The 20,084-nt window shown below is 44.6% G+C and overlaps 1 protein-coding gene and 1 long non-coding RNA gene across 3 annotated transcripts; one reads left to right on the top strand and one right to left on the bottom strand.

Annotated features, from left to right (window-relative positions):
* Window positions 1–680: 680 nt before the first annotated feature.
* On the bottom strand, window positions 681–15,337 carry dachc (dachshund c). 2 transcript variants are annotated; one of them, XM_029834771.1, is made up of 12 exons: window positions 14,560–15,337; window positions 9,829–9,938; window positions 7,789–7,896; window positions 6,219–6,400; window positions 5,894–6,014; window positions 5,685–5,816; window positions 3,591–3,644; window positions 3,249–3,442; window positions 2,732–2,882; window positions 2,105–2,233; window positions 1,918–2,016; window positions 681–1,080 (listed from the first exon to the last, which is right to left on the bottom strand). In XM_029834771.1, the coding sequence occupies exons 1-12, from the start codon at window positions 15,141–15,143 to the stop codon at window positions 1,037–1,039; spliced, it is 1,908 nt and encodes a 635-aa protein (XP_029690631.1). In that variant the 5' UTR covers window positions 15,144–15,337; the 3' UTR covers window positions 681–1,036. The 2 variants fall into 2 exon arrangements, with proteins under 2 accessions (XP_029690631.1, XP_029690632.1); XM_029834772.1 differs by having other exon boundaries at window positions 2,732–2,879.
* LOC115249496 (uncharacterized) lies at window positions 14,998–19,943 on the top strand. Its single transcript, XR_003888170.1, has 4 exons — window positions 14,998–15,135; window positions 19,406–19,521; window positions 19,643–19,732; window positions 19,813–19,943. It is a non-coding gene; the product is annotated as an uncharacterized lncRNA (long non-coding RNA).
* Window positions 19,944–20,084: the final 141 nt, after the last annotated feature.

Genomic DNA, 20,084 nt, shown 5'->3' with positions numbered 1-20,084 from the left:
GTGTCCGTGTGTCTGCATCTGAGGTGGTCATCAGAAAAGCTGACTCTCGTGTTCATTAAAGATGGCCAACACTCATCAGCTCATTTGTGTTCAAGCAACTAATTTCTCTCAAATGTTTTTGTGCTGCTGATCTTCCTAAAAAATATATATCAAACAGGCTAACCCGAACCCTAACAGGCTAACTCTAATCCTGACCCTGACCCAAACCGGCTAACCATTACCCAAGACAATAAAATAAAGTTTGTGAGAAGAATCACCAGAAGGTCTCCTGTGGTTTCACTTTTCCAGGTTGACAGCTGAACGTTGATGTTCCTTTAAGACATTTTTTGTTGTTGTTTTGCCTTTCTGGAGAATAAATCTGCAGATTTCACTTTCAGGTGGAATCAGGTTGGATTCTTTAACTTTTGAGCTTTTCAAATGTTTCAGTTTCATGACTCTAGTGAACCTTTTACCTTTCTCATTCACTCTTTATTCTACTTTAACTAGATGAACCTTTGATTAACTGCTCCACCTGTCCAACTCTGTCACTTCAGTCACTTCATTTTCACCTTTTATGTTAGTCTGTGGTCAGACTAATCTGGATTAAATGACCTGATTAAATGATTATAGGATTAAATAATAATAATCATCATCCATTGGTTTGCAATGAATCACAGACACAAATGAATAAAAAGAATTTGCAATGTTTGTACGGTCAAACTAGGAAACTACTACAGAACATCCACAATACGGGTCATTTACTGACTGTACAACATGCCAATATCTTAGTTTTGTATAATAATAATAATAATAATAATAATAACAAAACCATCACCATATATATGTATACAGCTCTGCTACAAGTCACATGAATGTCTGGAAAAACAAAAAAGAAAAAGAAACATTTTCTTCCAGGAATCAGAGCTGATGACTGGTCGATTGAGAGGAAACTCAGATAAAGACATCAGCAGAATAAAGACGAGCTAAGATTCAGTAACAAGTCCAAAGATCGCTTCAGACGAGGTGGATGTGAGGAATCTGTCTTCATCCTTTGTCTTCAGTACACCCCAGCAGCCTGTAGGAACACTCTGCCTTCTGAGACTGAGACACATACACACACACACACACACACACACACACACACACACATACACACACACACACACACACAGAGTGTGTCATCAGTGTGTTTGATAAGGTCACACCAACAGGAGCCCAAACAAACTTGATTATTACAGGAGGATTTTTCTGATCACTGTTTTTGGAGCTAAAACTTCCTGGCTCAGAGGAAATGCACCCTGCCCTGCTGTCTGACAGACAATCCCCTTTTAAATGATTTATTACTGGCTGTTAATTATGCAAATAATGTCCAAACAAACTCGTCACGAGGACAATTAAGGCAGACGTTAATTAGTGGCCAGCTCTCTTCGTGCTTCACTGACATTCAATTAAAAGCGGCCCAGAACAAGCGTGGCTGTCTGCTCCGGTGGTCCTGGCACGGCACTGGGCCGGAGCACCTCGCCACCTCGCACTCGCTAATCTCCTGCTGTATGGACAGTAACGTCAGCAAGAATAAATATTTTAAATATGTGTCTCAATTAAAGCTATCACCATGGTGACGCTGTCACCCTTCATTAGCTTCTGCTGTTTCTCGGGAGCTTTCTCCACGATCAAAGGTGAGACAAGAAGAGAGAAGGAAATTTGACTAAGATTAGTGGACCAGAGGAACAAACTAAGTATGCTGCACAAGCTACAAACATGTGAACAGAACCAGTCGTGTCTGTAACTGGAGGGAAAAGGCTCCAAACTTTAATAAGATCTTTGGATGCCAGTCGTCCTTCTGAAAGCAGAAACGTCTCTCTTCTGAAGGTTCGACAATAAAACTCTGGGAGTGTTCTCATGTTTACATACTGAGAGAGCAGGTTTGGGGATCCGAACCTTTTCCTGGTGCCTTGGTGTCCACGCTGATGTCATCGTGGCCACTCACATCCAGGTCTAAGGTCACGTCTGTGTGTAGGCCTGCTGACGACTGATGGCCTGTTGTTTGGTTATTAATCCAGCAGATTGTTAGTTTAGGGCAAATGAACAGCTTAGGGTTCTAAAACATTGTTTTCTGTGTGTGTACCTGTGTGTGTCGTAGCAGTGTGCAGAAGTGTGTGTTCAGCCTGGTCGCGGAGTTTCACCTCCTCCTCCAAAGCCTCCTGTAATCTCCTCTTATTTCTCTTTTCTTTCTTCAGCCGCTTCTGGATCAGAACTGAATCATCCAAGTGACACAAAGAAGCTTTATCATTTCAAAGCATTTAAAAGACTTATCTATGAAATACAAAATAAAGTAAAGATTTTAATACCAGCATAAAGGTACAACACTATCATCAATATTATTATTTCAATATCATTAAAATCCTGATCATTGAATCACTGATCATTGTCATTTAAATAATGTGCATAAACTTGTACTTATTGTTTATACTGGGTCAGTTATGCTAGATTTATCTGTTATATAGTATACTATATATATATTATATGTATATTGTATTTCATAATATCTTATTAACAGTATATAAAAACCTAAATTATAATCTATGATGAAATGGAAACATTGTCCCAAGTAAATCCAAAAGGAAGCAACTGTTTTAGGCTGTTGGTGGAGCTTGAGAGGATCGTTTCTTGGTAGTTTTACGGTCCTGCTTCGGTCCAGTCAGCAGCTGCTGCTGAAACATCTGTGGAGCAACATCTGTAGCAGAAGCTCTACCTCGGTTTTTCTGCTCCACGCTCAGCTGCCTCTCCAGCGTTTCTCTCAGCTCCCTCTCTCGGACCAGCTCCATCTTTAGCTCCGTCCTCTCCAGCTGGTCCTGCTTCTCTTGCACCCGTGCATTCTCTATAGCAACCCTCAACAGACCCTGCTTGGAGACAGAGAGACACACATCAACGGGTCACAGGCTGAATCCCAACTACAGAGATCTGATATCTAGCTAAAACACGTGATGGTTCATTTCTGTATCATGTAAAAACCAAACAAGAGTTCAGTCTCGCAGTTGAAGAATTTTTTGATTTCTCCCAGGAACAGATGAGGCAGAGCCAGAGGAGAATAAAGAGGCTGCTGTTCCTTTCATGGTGACTCTGCACAAAAGCATTCAAAACCTGAGAAGCAGGTCAGCACACGCCCCCAATGCCTTCTACTCAACTATTTCAGGAAATCCCAAAGAGTCGCTGGTTTCCCTCCCGGTTCCAGCTGGAGGGTCATAATGATAAAGTTGGTAGAGCCTCACCTGGATGTTGGTGAGCAAGGTCTCTATGGAGGACAAGCCTTCAGGAAAGATGAAGGGGGCATGGTGGAGAGCTGCTGTGAGCTTCTGGCCCACAGGGAAAGACAGCCGCTCACAGTTCTCCCTGACTGATGGGGGTTTCTGGTAAGCCTGTCCGTCACAGCTCTCCCTGCTGCTCTGAGTGGTGACAGAAGCGTCTGCAGGGCACACAGAGACATTTCCATGAGCTAAGGAAGCGCCGCAGGTCTGCAGGTAAATCAGTTGTACAATAGAAGCTTGGATTTTAAAGGGTGCTCAGCACAATGCACTGAGCTGAGGTATAAATATGAATATATGAGAGCTTACCCTTACTCTCTCCACCACAGAAATCCACTGACAGCTGGACACGTTGATGTAATCCTGCAAACAGGCCACGGCCACTGATCAAACTAATCATTTACACGTTACTAACAGATTTAATTACTTGTACAGAAATAAATCCAAGCATTAAATGGCTGTTTGCAATAATTACTGTGTGCATGTAAACAAAGACATAAATCTGGCTGTGGAAATGTGCTTGATAGCGTTCTGCCTGTTGGTAAGGCATCACAGCTGGACTCCTCCTATAAAGAGCAGCAAAAAAGCTGCATTATGGACAACCATCTGTCTGAGGCCGTGTTCCTGATTGTGGGGGACATAAACATTAGCTGCTTCCTTCCTTTGCTCGCTCACTTGCTCTCTGTGTGTGGACCATCCTCTGAGACACCAAAGACGGAGACGTCCTGGGAGCCGCGTGCCTGCTGGAGCACAAGCATGCACGTGACACCTGACACATTTCTCAGTCTGTGACAAATGATGCCGTTTTCTCCACTTAACTGACCACAGCAGTTACTCATCCAAAACCATGACTGTCGCATGTCCTCCTGGCAACTGTCATATTCAAGGTGTTCCACAGATGAGAAGCAACCAAACACACACACACTCTCTCTCTCTCTCAATCTTTTTTTTCTCCCACTTTCTTGCTAAAAGCATTGCTCTGTAGAGAAAGGTAATTAGCAGGTGCTGGCAAACTCAGCAGAGGGCATCCAACTACACTCTCGTGGCAGACACATACACACACAAACACACACACATACAGATGAAGTGCACAGTCAGCAGTGTAGGCTACCCAGGCTCCTTGGATGTGACTGATCCTTTATTGAGTTACTGTTTTCCGCCTACTTTACCCCCACCGCAACACACACACACATATACATACACATGAGCGCATGCATACAGCTGCCAGCTTGTTTGATCATTTAGCCATCCCTCTAACCAAGGTCACTGTCTGGGTTTCTCTTTTCTGCACAACTTCATCTCTCTCTGTCCTCCCTGATGAACTACAGCCTGGGAAGACTCTCCATGAGTGGACGAGGAAGCGATGGAGGAGAGAGGACAGGAGAAAGGGAGAAAGAGAGGGAGAGAGAGGGAGGCGGGGGGATAAAATTCTGCTGATGTATGGTTAAAGGGAGTGAGGTGTCAGGGATGGCCTCTGATCTCTGCTGCTTGGATATGTTGTTCAAAGACCACTGAAACAGCACACACAGCCGAAACCAATGCAGACACACGCGCGCGCACAGATGCACGTACACACTTACATACAGTAGGTTGTCAGCCCTGCTCTGTACCTTTTTCAGCTCATTATAATATCCATCCTGTGTAGGTCAAACATAAAAGCCTAAAATGGAGCAAACGTGCACGTGACTCATTAGCATACACCTCAATCACTCAGGTGATGTCCTCAGGTGGCTGCTGCCTTTATTGCTTTGTCAATATGTTGACAGAACCCTGACAGGTCTGAAACCAGAGCTGGGAGGTCTTTGTGATGTTTCCATTGGATTACGGAATAATGGGATTCAGTACTAGAACACAGGCATGCGCTCCCACAGACAATTCACTGTGGTTTTCTGCTGACTGTTTGTCCTTGAGCAGTCCTCATTAAGCTAATGCAAACTTCCCTGACAGAGAGAACCAAACAACTGACGTGGCAGCACTGTGGCAACGCAGCTCCTAACGACAGAGAGGCAGCCGTTATGCAGATAAGGTCCAGCTGAGAGCGCGGGAGGCCGCCTGGCTCATTAGGCCACAGACCCACAAATGGCGCGCTAATGTAACACCGCTTCCTGCTCTAATGGATCCTGTTTCACAGAATTATTTGTCTTCTGCTCTCAGTAGGAAGCCAGGAAGCAAGAGCAGCGATGAACAAGAGAAGAGGCAACACCGAATGGTTATCCACCCGTTACTGAGATCCCCTTAAAATGCGTCTTCACGCAGGTCAGACGATGTTTCCACTGACAACACTTTAAGACAAACTTCAAACTAGAATTAGTCCATAAAAAGAGCACATTTGACAGAATCAAGCATGAAATAGCAAATAAAGGTTTATAATTCCATAGATACAGACATAAGAATGTACCTCACCTCTGTTGTTGTGGGTCTTCTTGTTGTCTCTGCAGTGTTCCACTGGACTACTGGACTCTCTGGCTGCTTGGACCACAGCAGGAGAATGTCCCATGGCACCATGACCTGATGACACGCTGCTGTCCTGTGTGGCTGCAGGGACAGGTTGTATCAATATAATGTTCTTGATGAGTTCTCTTGGCTGTAGATCAGACAGCTGAAGCACATACGTGTGTTTTCTGCTGTTGGTTCTGTGTGAGACGGTGAACTGGACACACTGCTGCTGTGGTTTGAGGACATGTGAGCGTCCTCCAGTGAAGGGGTGGGGGACGGACTGTCGCGCACTCGCTCCTACAAAACAAGGTCCCACAAAAGGTTATCTATCTCTCTATCTCTCTATCTCTCTGTCTCTCTATCTCTCTGTCTGTCTGTCTGAGCATTATTTCCATGGTATGGATGAAGTTGTCAGCTGCTGCACCAGTCTGACCAGTAATCCACTCCCTGTTAAACTGGTCACTGGTCAGACTACCAAGGCTGATGGGCCTTTGAGTTCACCTTAATGACGGAGGTGGGAGGAGCCCTGCTGAGGGGCTTGGCGTGGAGATGTGCGGCGTTAGCCATGCTGGCCAGCGTGCTCAGGCGGTTTATCTGGCTCATAGTCATGGACACGGAGGCTGGCGCCAGACTGGCAGGGATCAGAGGATGTGACATCATCATGAAGGGCAGCTGATCCAGAACTGGTGGAAGAAACCGAATATCAAGAATTGTTGAGGGAGAGGACAACACATCTGTTGTGTCCTCGAAAGAAAAGACGCTTCTTTTGTCCATCACAGTTTCAAAGATCAGCTCTGCTCAGTCTGCTGGAGTCTCTGAACCAGGCCCCCAATAGGTCCCCCTCCTGGATGTTGGTACTACCTGGACATCTGCTTCCGAGCCACAGCGAGGACATCTGCGTGATGAGTGGGAGGACAGTAGAAGGGCAGAGACCAGAAGTGGACACATACAGGACACAAATATCATGTCCAAACTGTGAAGAGAAGGCCAGACGGCTCCACCAAAATCCAACCCCTCCAAACCAAACTCTTCATCCCAGCCAGTGGGCTGTTCTTAAGAGAGACCCCCCACTGGGAGTTACAGCTCTTCTCTTCACCAAACCATGGGGCAGTTGGGGGAGGAAATGACAAAAACTATTCATAAAAGGAAAAACAAAAGAAACACAGGAAGTGGAACAAAAGAAGCTGATGACAGTCCTGGTGTTGGGCCAGCAAAGCATGCTGGGTCATTATCCACAAAAAAGAAAACCTCTTGGCCTCCGATGCACATGGAGAGGAGAGAGGCTGAGGTGGAGAGATGAAATAGGAAAATAAGATGAAATCATGGTGGAGGGTTGGTGGCAGATTAACCTCTCGCCGTCTCCCAGAGCAGAAACCAGCAAACATCTGCTGCTACAGGAGCTCAACACCAGCAGCAGCCAGTTTGAATGCTGTGCTGCGCTGGCTGCCCTGTTTCTGAAGCTCCCTACTGTAAGCGCCCCCCATCGTTCCTTCTCACGCTTCATTAGAAGACATCAAAAGTCACAGTTCTTCTCTTGTGATCATCCAAACAAACATGACTGTAAACAAACACTTGTGCTACATCTCCCAGAAGATCTTGTTAAATTCAGAAATGGCTGCTCGCTGTCCCGCTCAGCACTTCTGTGAGGGTGTGTGCACGTGCGTGTGGGTGTATATCGCCTTTGTAGTGGTTAAAGCTCTTGTTATGCCCCTCCTTCCCACAAGGCTGTGGGTGGCGCTATGGAAAGACACACAACACACAGCGTGTTATGTGCTGTTGTGACTGGTTGTGTGTGTGTGTGTGTGTGTGTGTGTGTGTGTGTGTGTGTGTGTGTGTGTGACTGATTGTATGTTGTGACCACAACTTTAAAATGATACCAAATGGAGGATTTTTTTCAGTTGCAGCTTTTTGTAGCATTTGTGTCCCAGATGATTAAACTCTCTGTGTCTGAACACTCCAATATGGTGTGTGTGAGTGTGTTTGAGCTTACAGGATGTCATGTGATCCTTCTGTGACTCTCACCAAACATACATGTGTATTTTTACTGTATGTGTGAGGACTCAGGACTCACCCAGTCCTGGACTGTCTCCATTCTCTCCGTTGGACCTGCCAAGATGATGGCTGCTGCCGTAACTAGCCATCGTCTCCAACTTGATCTTCTTGGCCAGGATAGACAGATCTGGACCACAGAAACAGATACAGAAAAGAAAAAGGAAAGAATCAATAAGAGACAGAGCAAAGAGCCCAGTGGAGGATGGAGGAGGAGGCAAGAGGTTGTCATGGAGGACAGAGACCAGTGCTGCAGCAGCTGGTTGGTGTGTCAGACATTTGTGCATCTCTGCTTAGAGACAGAGCTCTAGCTTCTGCTGCCAGTCCAGTTAGAAGCACCAGTAGCGATGCAGCAGCACTTGTGTGGCCTGAATTGGAGAAGCTGATTTGACCTACAAAGAAAATTAAATATCTCTTACACTAATTCAGACAAACACGGTGAATTATTAAACTTGGACAATACAACCGTGGAAACGCAAACACAATGTAATTCTTAATTTCCTGAAATTGTGAAAGACACTGAGCTGTTGTCACTGAGCCATTATCTTCGTCTCTTCTTCTCCTTCCAGTTCTCCTCAATCTTTACTCACTTTACCTTTGCAAATGTCAGCATCACAGCAGGACACAAGCCAGTGCCTCGCCTGTGCGTAGGTTTGAGAGCCAGAGGCCAAGAGGCTGTGACCAAGAGGACACATCAAAGATCTTCACCCAAGCGTCCTCCTCGCTGTCTTCTTCTGTCCTCTCATGTGGTGACTTCTAATCAGCACAACTGACATTGATGCCTTGGCCTCGGCTTTGGTGGGAAAAGATTCTTTTGTTGATGAGAATGATGCTCTTAAAAACACACACACACACACAGACTCCAGCACCTTTGAACAGAGACAGGAAGCGGCTGTCACAGAAAATGGCTTCTTTTGAGGAAGAGAATTAAAAGATCAGGCTGGACTGAAGAGCATAAAGCCAAAGGCAACTCGGAGAGCTGCAGTAGGGTGCCAACAATTACCTCACACACACACGCATACACATATGCGCATGTGCGCACGCACGCACACACGCGCACACACACACACATGGTGGCTGATAGGGATTTATTAAATGTGCTATCTGTATGAAAATATCTCTCCACTTCAGTAGAAAGGGCGGGAAATATTGAATGGAGAAACTCTACTGAGGCCTCAGTCCTTATTTTACTCGCAAACTGGGGCCATTTGCTGGTCCTCACAACAAATTTACCCAGACTACCCAATTTGTAGTCTTCAGTTTCCATTCCTGCTGTATTGTTGCTATATTGTAATATGTTATTTTGCGTTCATTTATTTCAACCTCTGTAGCCACCGTATGATGATAATTTACTCCAGAGCCAAAACAGACTTTTTAGAGGGACTCCAGCATGGATTTGCAAGGCTGAGCGTGTGGAATTAAGAGTTAAGGAGGCGTTCTCATGGGGACGGTTGATATTTGGATTTAATATTAACTGGCAGAGATCACCTCTTCTGAAGTGGAGCAACCATGTGATACCAGCTGAATGGGCAGACAGAAATGTCTTTAAAGTGTTCATGTCCACCCAACAAAGAAAGAGCAGCGTGTAAATCAATGCAGTTGCACATAATAGCAATAATCGGGATTGCTTACATTGGGTTGGTGCCCATATGTAATGAGCAGATTAGCTGCTATCCTTTCCTCCACATTATTCCAGCTGTTATATTCTAATCCACTCTTATCACTGTAGCAAATGCTAATTAAACTACAGATTTATTCAAATACTGTTATCATTAGCCACTTTTAGGAGAACAATATCGATGTGTGATTAATTTAAAAGGCAACTTCCTTTTTCTTCCTTTTTCAAAATAAAATATAAAATCTAAATCTCAAAACAGATTATTTTGCCTCTAAAACACTGAGATATTAAACTTACTTTTTGACCTTCTCATCTATGAGCTACAGTTCATTTAAATATCAAACAGAAATAATCAGACTTTTGTTACTTTTTCAGGCTCAATATTTTGGGATATTAAGAGCAGCTGAATGGTGTGTGGTTCTTTGACAAAGCCTGGGTGGTCACCTGCAGGAGGCATGATCCCAGCATGCATCAGAGTGCCGTGGGCCAACATGTGGTGAGTCCCGCCCTCAGTCCCAGGCTGCAGCCTCTTGGGCGGTCGGCCGGGTCTCGAGCTGCAAACACAAAACCAAAGCTGAGGTTAGTTAGGAAGCAGTCTGAAAACTGTCCTCCATTAGTCTGTAATTCATGCTGAGCAAAAGATGGGTGGCCTTTTCACAAGAAACAAACCTCTGAACCTGCTGAGGAGTCAACAAGCTAAACAATGAAACCAGACCAGTTTCAAGAATGCTGCAGGACGCAGCAATTTGATCTCCCTGTGGATACAAGCAAGCAGAAAGGCAGTTCCCCTAAAGCACCTCATTACTGTTCAGCTTACTCCTTTGTTTGCTTATTAAATGTGTTTGCACACCTCCATCCCTTCCCAGCCTTCCCCCATTGTTCTTTTCCATGTCATAGTAAAAGCTGTGACTACAAGCAGATTCATACGCTTTAATTGAGCCAGACATGCTCCATCAGTTGCTGAGGAAATCTGTGAAAAGCTGTCAAACATCACTTTGGCTCTGACGAAATGGTGTGAATGTCCCGACAGGGAAAATGACACGGGACACATCAGGCTTCATGACAAGAAGCACAATTCAGCTCCTTTCACAAACACACTGGCACAGAGATACAAAGATGGCTGAGGAGAGAGAGCCTGAAATGGTGGGAAAGAGTGACAAAACAGAGAGACATAGCAGCAGAGAGGTGACAGCAGCAGCAGCAGAGCAGTGACAGCAGCAGCAACAGCAGCAAAGCAGCAACGGCAGCAGCAGCAACAGCAGCGGCAACAGGAGCACCAGCAGCAGCTTCCTAGTGTGGAGGCGTCTTAAAGCAGATTTTAATTAGAATCTAATCCAGCCGTCATTAAAGCCCCATAAACAAAGCTGTCAGTCAAGAGATTAATGGCGCTTCATTTGCATATTGCATATAATTCATCAATTACCCAGCAGAAAGGACCAATCCCCTGTTGACACACCCACCGTTGGGGGGGCCACAAAGAGACTGTGTAGTCACTAACTGTAGGAGAGAAACAGGTACCCTGTTTGCGCGTGTGTGTGTGTGTCTGTGTGTGTGTGTGTGTGTGTGTGTGTGTAGTGTGTTCAAAGGTTAATTTGATGAGCCGAGGAGCTCCACAGTTCCTGCCCTCAGTTTTAATGAGTTGTTATTATTGTCTCTTATTATGGGCCAAGACCGACTGGGATGTGACAGCTGACACCAGATATCTCACACACATACACACATACATGCACACCCCACACACACTCTCTCACACACACCCACACACAGGCCTATAGACCACGAGACACACACTTACAGGACATGACAGACAGGCTGCATAATGCAATGAAATTCTACAAATCTTTAGTGTGTGTGAGTGAATGTGTGTGAATGTGTGTGAGTGTGTATGTGTGAGTGTGTATGTGTGTAGTGTTTGTGCATGTACCAACACCGTAACAACAATGTAACACTACAGTAATAGCAACACTATAATAAGAGTGTATCAAGAGTGTGACTGAGTAGTTAAGTTAAAACATGAACACAGACCAAAGCCTGCATCTGGAGTTTACTGCAGCTGCTTCCTTCTTACTGGCTGACGTTCACATGCGCTAATTAATGGCCAGTGTGTGTGTGTGTGTCTGAATCGTGGCCACATGGAGCTGGTGTCTTTGTATTTGTTGCAGTTTAGGAGGCACAAAGAACGTATTTTGTGTTTAGTCTGCAACTGTGCTGATACATTAAAATGACCCGTAGAGGGAGGTCGATGTGTGCGCTGTGCACATGAGTGTTTTTTGGGTTTTTTTTGAGTGTGTGTGAGATTGGAGAGCACCAGTTCCCTGAGGTAGGATTAATGAAAAAGCCTTTCATGGAAAAGTCATCAAGCTGAGGGGATGGAATGAGAGAGGGGAGGGGGGTGAGAAAACAGTGTATTGTGTGAATGTGTGTATATGAGAGTGTATAATGCATGTGTGTGCATGTGTGGAGGAGGGGGTGTGTGGCGCATGACCTATTTGTCTCAAACTTTAATTAAAATCTCACCCAGACGTCCCACCTCATGCCAATGCTCTGGACTCTTTCTCTCTCTCTCTCTCACACACACACACATACACACAGACGCACACACTCTCTCTCACTCTCTCTCTGCGGTGACCATGGAATGTGAGTTGGTATCAGAAGATCCTTGCTGTGACCAGCCTGGGTCTCTTCCTGCCAACCTCACACACAGCTTTTTTCAGACCTTAATTTCAGGTGATCACAGCATCAATCTTTGCCTTCTCCAGCAGAACCAGTCTTCCTGCACACGGCACCACCAGTCTGATTTTGACAAGTTTACCACTTTGTACACACATACACACACACCCGCACACACATACACAAACTTTCAAGCACACACATGTTTTTTAATGGCTGCACTCCTTACATAGCATGTGTGTTACATGAAACATGAAACGCCAAACATGGCAGCTGGAGCTTAGCACAGGTGACACAGAAACAAAACAAAGATGATGGATCTCTCTGTTCCTCACTAATACACACACAAAAACACTTACACACAAACAGGTAGCGGTGAGAGAAACATAATAAAAGAGGAGGAAGTGTTAGAGTCAAAATACTGAAACAGCTACTGGCTTTGAGAGACTGAGGTGGTGATCGGTAGCAGCTGTGTGTGTGTGTGTGTGTGTGTGTGTGTGTGTGTGTGTGTGTGTGTGTGTGTTATGAAGTTATGAAGACACCCTCTCTCTCATCACTTCTTCTCTATAAAACATCAAAAAAAAGTAGAGGTTAAAGATGAGCTGATCAACCCTTTGCACACACGCGCGCGCACACACACATTCACATATACAGTACACACATATACACACTCTCTCACAGAGACACAGACTCAAACACATACAGACACACACTCTCACACATACACACACTCTCACACAGACACACAGACTCAAAGATATACACAGACACACACACACATACACACACAGTGAGAAAGAGCTCTCCTCTTCATCTTAATACTGCTGACTTTGACAGTGAGTTATGACAGTAGGGCTCAGCTTTGAAGAGTCCACCTTCACACACACACACACACACACACACACAGAGAGAGAGAGAGAGAGAGAGAGAGAGAGAGAGAGAGAGAGAGAGAGAGAGAACTGCTGCTTTGTAGGGATAAAAGAAAAGAACAGAGGATCAGGTTGCCTTCTACACACCATGTTCCCTCTGTGGAACTAATGTCATTTAGCAGAAAACACACCAGCGTGACCGTCTGTGTGTGTATGGCTGTTTGTGTGGGTGTGTGTCACAATTACAGAGAAAAAAGGCAAAAAAGCAGGCTGTTGGGATGTAAAGTTAGAGGAATGAGGAGCATGTATCTGGGCTCCTGAACAATCAGCTGAGACCTGCTGCCCTGCTCCACCTTCAGTCACCTGCTGACCTGTAGCCCCATCCCAAAGTTCTGTTCCATGTTCCAAACCACTGAAGACCATTACAGATTCATTCTATAGAGAACATGAGGTGCTGTGTGGTGTCAGAGGAGACAGACAGGACAGGCAGACAGACAGGCAAGCAAGCAGGCAGGCAGGCAGGCAGGCAGGCAGGCAGACAGACAGACAGACAGACAGACAGACAGACAGACAGACAGACAGACAGACAGACAGACAGGCAGGCAGGCAGGCAGGCAGGCAGGCAGGCAGGCAGGCAGGCAGGCAGGCATCAACACCTGACACAACAGCATGAGCCACCAGACACAGATTCTATAAGATGTTGTTGAAACCTGCATCCAAAAAGAAGCACTGCTGTTATAAAGCTGTAAACTTCTATACTCTTTCCAAGTGTGAATTCCAGGACAGGTGGTGTTAATGTGACCCCTCCACCTAGCTTCATGTGTTTGGAAGCTCAGTGAGACATCGGGACTGGTCTCTGTATGGAGACCCATGGAGCCGGTCACCATCTGACTCCTCAAAACAACTCATCTACATAATCACATCATAAACAGCAGAATTCATTTAATCATCTCCTCTGTTCTGATACTCAGGGCTAAATAGTGTTGATATGATAAGACAGCAAGTTATTAGGGAAGGAAAGCGAGCACAGGGATGAGAGAGGGAGGCAGAGAGCTGTTCCTGATTTAAGCTGCCGCTTGGGGCCAGAAGGAAAATAATTAATTTCTGTGAAGAATCAATTTCTCAAAATGACAGTGTCAGATTCAATGTGTGCTGTGTGTTTCAGAGAGACAGTGTGTGTGTGTGTGTGTGTGTGTGTGCGCGCGCGCGCGAGCAGTGACAGATCACAGTCTGTGATAACATGGCAAACTTTTAAGAGTTTTTAAGATGCCTAAATATCTTTATCATCCTTTTATTAACAAGTCATTATAACATGAATCTAATCACCCACTATCAGTATTTAATAACCTGCCAACAACTTTTAATCTTAATCTATAACCTACATCATACATCACACCTCAGCCTTTCGTGGTTTGTTGTTTATAAAGTGATATTGAAAGGCTATAGCAATAATAAGAAAAATGATATTCTTCACAAACTTTTTTCTGAGTTCAGGTAGCACATTTCTCTCGCACACAGAGAGAGAGAGAGAGAGAGAGACACACACACACACACACACACAACACACACACACACACACACACACACACACACACACACACACACACACACACACACACACACAGAGCAGACTTACTTTGCGTTGGTGCAGTCGTTGTAAAGCGTCTCGAAGTCCTGCCTGGAGATCAGCTTGCACCGGTTCACACCGGGGGCGATGGCCCCCAGGCCCCGCAGCACACGGACCTGCTCCACGTTGCAGACTACCGGTGTGATGTCGAGCCTTTTCAGCTTCGTGTAGACGGTGTGAAGCCCCCCGACCAGGTGCTTCAGAAACACGTCGAAAGCCTGCGGCAGACAGATGAGTTCCCTGTCTTTGACCGTGAACGAGGCCAGTTTGGCCCCTTTCACCTCCATCAGTCTGCACTCGTTGTTCTGTGGCGTGCTCTCAACGGGGGACGGGGTGGCGTAGACCGGCTTAGCACTGCTGGAGAGCGGAGCTCCTCCGCTCTTTAACGGGCTCCCGTTCGGAAGTAAGAAGTCCCCTCGGAACTGGTGCAGCAGCAACGAGTGAGCGACCGGAGGAGCCGGGGAGGAAGCGGCGGAAGCGGCCGCAGGTGGCGGAGAGATGGTGGTCGGAGAGCCGGAGCATGGAGCCGGGTGGTGCGCCTGCGGAGCCGTGGAGAGCAGCGCCGGAGCAGCCGGAGTGGCCATGGTAGACATTCCCGATCACTTGGGGGGGGGGGGGCAACTACCAAGTAAACTATTTAAGAAAGTTGCATTGACAGAGAGAGAGAAATAGAGAGACAAATAGAAGAGAGAGGGGGAAGAGAGAAGAGAGAAGAGAGAAGAGAGAGGGGGTTGGTAGAGATGAATGCAAGAGAAGAGAGCAGGTCCGAAACACAGATTTTATAATAGTTGGGTCAAACTGAGGAGAGCTGAAGACCCTGTCACATCATCATGGGAGGAGGAGCCTGGATATGTTCGTAGAGGGGGGGGGGGGGGGGGGGGGGGAGTATCCTATATAAACTTTTCAGAAAACTATTTATAAAGCCTTCATTGGAAAAATGATGCCCTGATCTTGATGCTTCTAGGCTGACAAAAACACCAAAACAATCAGCTTTGTTCACTGGACACAGATGAAGAAAAGTCATTATTTTATTATCACTGTTGTTTTTGTTATTATTATCAGTATCATCAGTATTAATAGAACAATAACCTTGCTTTGACAAATTGACCTCTTTACCTGTTCCTTGCACTGCGTTCTCCCTCTCTCTTTCTCTCTCTCACAGACACACACGCGCACGCACACACACACACACACACATCATTTACATATGGAGCTTGCAGTTCTTTCAAAGTGGCTTTCACGGAACATTGTGTTGATAATGATCTTGGTCGTAAGGGGGAGAGAAGGGGGGAGATCTCCGGAGACCATCACACCTTAAGACAAGAGGATAAAACTCTGACTGTACTCCAACTCAAAGGACTTGAACACTCTTTTCCTCATACCCCCTCCTATAAACCCTCTTGTGTTTTTTAATTGGCAGAAATTAATCTTTAGGAGGTAGATGGTAGATTTACATTCATTAAAAGTCAAGAGAGGAAGCCAGGCTTGATGCTAATCAAATCTGCTTAATTATGCTTAACATGAGTATCTCCAGGGGAAGAGAGAGAGAGAGAGAGAGAGGAGGGCTGGCAGATAAGGCAAACTTTTTACTTTTTGCCTTTGATAACTCCTGCTGAGTCTGGCCTTTTCCCTGCCAAAACCAAATGTCATGACTCTTCTTCTCCCCATCTGTAGAAACTAGAGCAAAGAGCCAGAAGAATGAACCAGGCATGGCTGCTGGTATTATTTCCCACATGTAAAAGTATTAATCCCTCAGGCTGCTGATTTGAGCTGAAAGATCTACTGAGTGTTGGAGCTTACAGAAATGATTAGAATTGTCACGTTTGATTTTATTGGACACAACCAGGACACATATGGCTTTACAGCATGGTGGAGTCTCCTTTGTCCTATCACAGGAAGGCCAAATGTTTCATTCCTCCTGCAGCTATTGTGCTTAAAAGGCCATGAAATGGTCCAACATGTGCTGTCAACTCTGTTATTGAAGAATAAAACTTCAATAGGTGATGAAAAATAAACACGATCATTTCTTAAAGATGAATGTCACTTGTTTAGTTCGCATCCAAGGTCATCACTCTGTTCTGTGGTTGGCTCCTAAATCATAGGTTGGGTCACCTCTGCTACCTCAGTGCTCACTCACTTCTTCAAACATAACTTTTGTTACATTTCTTTTGAACTGTGTGGTTGTCATGGCCTAAAGATCATGTTGCTTTCATGTCGGAAGACCCACCTCTGGTCATTGCTACACATCTGATTTGGCCACGAAGCAGAAGAAGCATGAAGGAAATGTGTAGGTGGTTAGATCATCCCATGAAGTGTAAATACCACTCAATCTGTTCTCATTAGAGAAAGAAAACACACCAATCACTTTGCCTCTATTCAAGAGGCTCTGAGGTCTTGGGAAAGATGTGTAGGCTGTGTGTGTGTGGTGTGTGTGTGTGTGTGTGTGTTGTGAAGAGAAGGAGGAGGTGACAGAATGATGTTTTGGCATTTGTGTCTACAAAGGGGATCTGAAATGCCACCACCATCAGCGCTGCTTAATTAATAGAAACACACTCTTAATCTGAGCAGACAATCCATCCTGACAGTAACTGTTATGACTCAAATCAACGTTAAGTGAAGTTAGTGTGTGTGTGTGTGTGTGTGTGTGTGTTTTGGTATGTGATTAGGTGTTAGTGTGTGTGTGCTTATCAGTGTGTGTGTGACTAAGATATCACACATCCAATCCACATTGTGCGATGATAATGTGGATTGATTATGGATATGATAATGAGAGGCCGGCGCGGCATTGTGACCTTCACAAGGTCTAATTGAAACAAGCGTTGGTCCTCCAAAGCACTTATCAAGTCACACAGCACATCATTAATCACGGAGAATACAAGCTGTCACTGTAAAGCGCACGCACACACACGCACACACACACACACACACACACACACACAAACTTCATTCTTTTCTAACATGCACATCATCACTTGCTCTTCACTCTCTGGCAGTCTTCCTTCTCTCTTTCTCTTCCATGTTCACACATTCACAAAGCTGCCTGTCAGTGCGGAACGCCTTGTATTGTCTTCTTTAAAGGAGAGTGGACAGCTCGTTCAACCTCCATCTTGATTTTCTACAGGAAAAGTTGAGAAACAAACAGTCTGTTAAATGTTAAAAAGATGAAGAAGAAAGCAGGGAACAAGGTTGGACGCATGCAGGAACAGCTGCTCGCCTCACCCAAAATTGAATTAGTTGTTTTACTAGCTACCTTTATTAATAGACAATTTTAGGCTTAAATGTGATTCTGCCACCTGATTAAGGCAACATATGGTTCCTACCTGTTAAACACGAGCGATGCCAGATTTACGCCTGACTGAGCCCCTCTCATTAACTAATAAGGCAAATATGATATTAGTCATTACACAGTCCAACACACAGAATATCAATTTGATAAAGGTGGTTCCGTGATCAAAACACAATGGAGCCACTCTGCTGTGTCAATACCATCACTAACTTTGTTAATTGTTATTCAATTAAGGCCTTTTGTTAATGAAGACAATTAATACTTTCAAACCAGCAGGCAAATATATGATTATTATGCATCTATGCAGAAGATGCTAATTACATCTGCAAATCGATCAATTCCACATTAATCTGCCTGGAAAATCTGAAAAAACAACAAAGTCACTAAAAGACTTTGGAAGTTGTTTAAATATTATTATTTTGAGTGTCATGTCATTATCCTGTCTGATGATCTGTAATGATCCTTTTAATAGTTTATTACCCAATGTCCTTGTTATGGTGAGACTGGGATCTCTGGAGTAGCTCTAACAAGGTCAAGCAGCAACCCTTCAGGTCAAGCAAGGGTAGAAAGATGTGGCTGCAGATGTGATCACATGTGTTACACCTCTTTTGTGTCTGTACTGTGGAGGTCAGACAGCGACCCAAGCCACCAACGGTGCAGCACCTCTCATCGCCTTTAATCTCCACATCACCATTGGCCTCTGAAGCTTCTCGAACTTAAAGAAAGTTAAAGCTGTAGCAGCTCATGAGATGTGAGCTTTCTTACTATAAAAAGTTTTTTAGTCCAGCGAGAATTCCACCAGATAGCTGAATATTCTATCCCTGAAATTCTGATTTAATGAGAAATGAAATGTGAAAGGGACACAAACAAAGCCTTGTTTGTGCAGGTTGACCATTAGAGCTGCTTGTTTATGGCTGGTGGTAATTAGTAAACTGAACTTCACTCAGATCTCTGACTGTTGCTGGAGATGGCTTCACACCATCTTAGATGTTTTTGATGAGACAATAAGGTTGTAATTTGGGTTTGTACAAACATCAACAGACCATCTTTCTGTATGCATGAACAGTATCTAATCAGTCTGGTCTAATTATTTTTTATAATATCCAATACAAACACCTGGCAAAGCACAGATCTTCCTAAACTAAATGAGAGCGGCCTCGTAAATCATCCAATCCTCCTTAGCTGGGGTAATTATCAGACGTACAAACACCCTCAGATGTTGGGAAATGAGGACCTGCTGTAGCCTCCTGAGTTTATATAGTCATGTGACCTGACCAGCGCCCTAGTTTAACACCTCTCAGATGTTTATGCATATGTGGACACTAATCTCTCCATCAGGACTTTGGGATTTGTGCTTATTTTCTTTCATAAGATCAAAGTAGATAGCCAACATCAGGAAGAGCTTCAGCACATCAAACAGAGCATCCTGAATCCACTGCATTCAGACGCGTCTCCCTTTGTAAACGAAGCCGTTCCCGGGTCGCCCTCCATCGCACAGATGTGTGCAGATGGTAGAAACAAGACAGTAAATGCATTTAGACTTGCTGCTTTCTTCGGTCCCATTTTTAGGGCTGATGTGCCACGTTTACAAGCCTCTGGCTGAAAACCTTGCAAGTCACATGCATGTGCATGTCCTCAGACAGAAGAGATGTGAGTTTGAGCTTCTACCATCTGCGTTAGCCCAGGTAAGAAAATTTTGTACTCTCAGCACTTTTCCTCATCTTGAAGATGAATAGATCTATTTCACATGCTCTGTGAGCTCAGACATGATGTAGGAGCTTCATTTCTTCCCCTCTTTTTTCCCAGGCTTGTGGCATATATGAAACACTCTTTCAGAGATGGAGGGCACACAGAAATGCATTTAAGATTGTGGTTTAACAGGATCTCTCTGCCATGGTACGCTTCTGTTTTGTTGGGAATGTTCTAGCAGTCTGTCCTTTTCACCTAAGATGACTGAAAAATCACTTCCTTTACAGGACAGCTGGAGTAAAAACAGGTTGTATCCTACAAAGACATTACAGCAAAGCAAAAAATGCATCCTTTGTTAAAAAACAAACCCAAAACTGCTGTTGATGCTGGCACCAGAAACCGTTCCAGTAGAATCACAAACATACAGCGCCACCTTCTGGACACTCAGTGAGGTATATTATGTTATTTATTAAGCAATAACTGTGTAGCAAAAAATAGTATAATAATATTAACAATTAATAGTTATAATACAAATATATTTAAGAATAGCATGCAATAC

This window comes from Takifugu rubripes, chromosome 4 (genome assembly GCF_901000725.2).
Source record: "Takifugu rubripes chromosome 4, fTakRub1.2, whole genome shotgun sequence".
Taxonomy (NCBI): domain Eukaryota; kingdom Metazoa; phylum Chordata; class Actinopteri; order Tetraodontiformes; family Tetraodontidae; genus Takifugu; species Takifugu rubripes.
The sequence above is the reverse complement of the archived record's forward strand: the minus strand, read 5'-3'. Positions and strand labels throughout refer to the sequence as shown.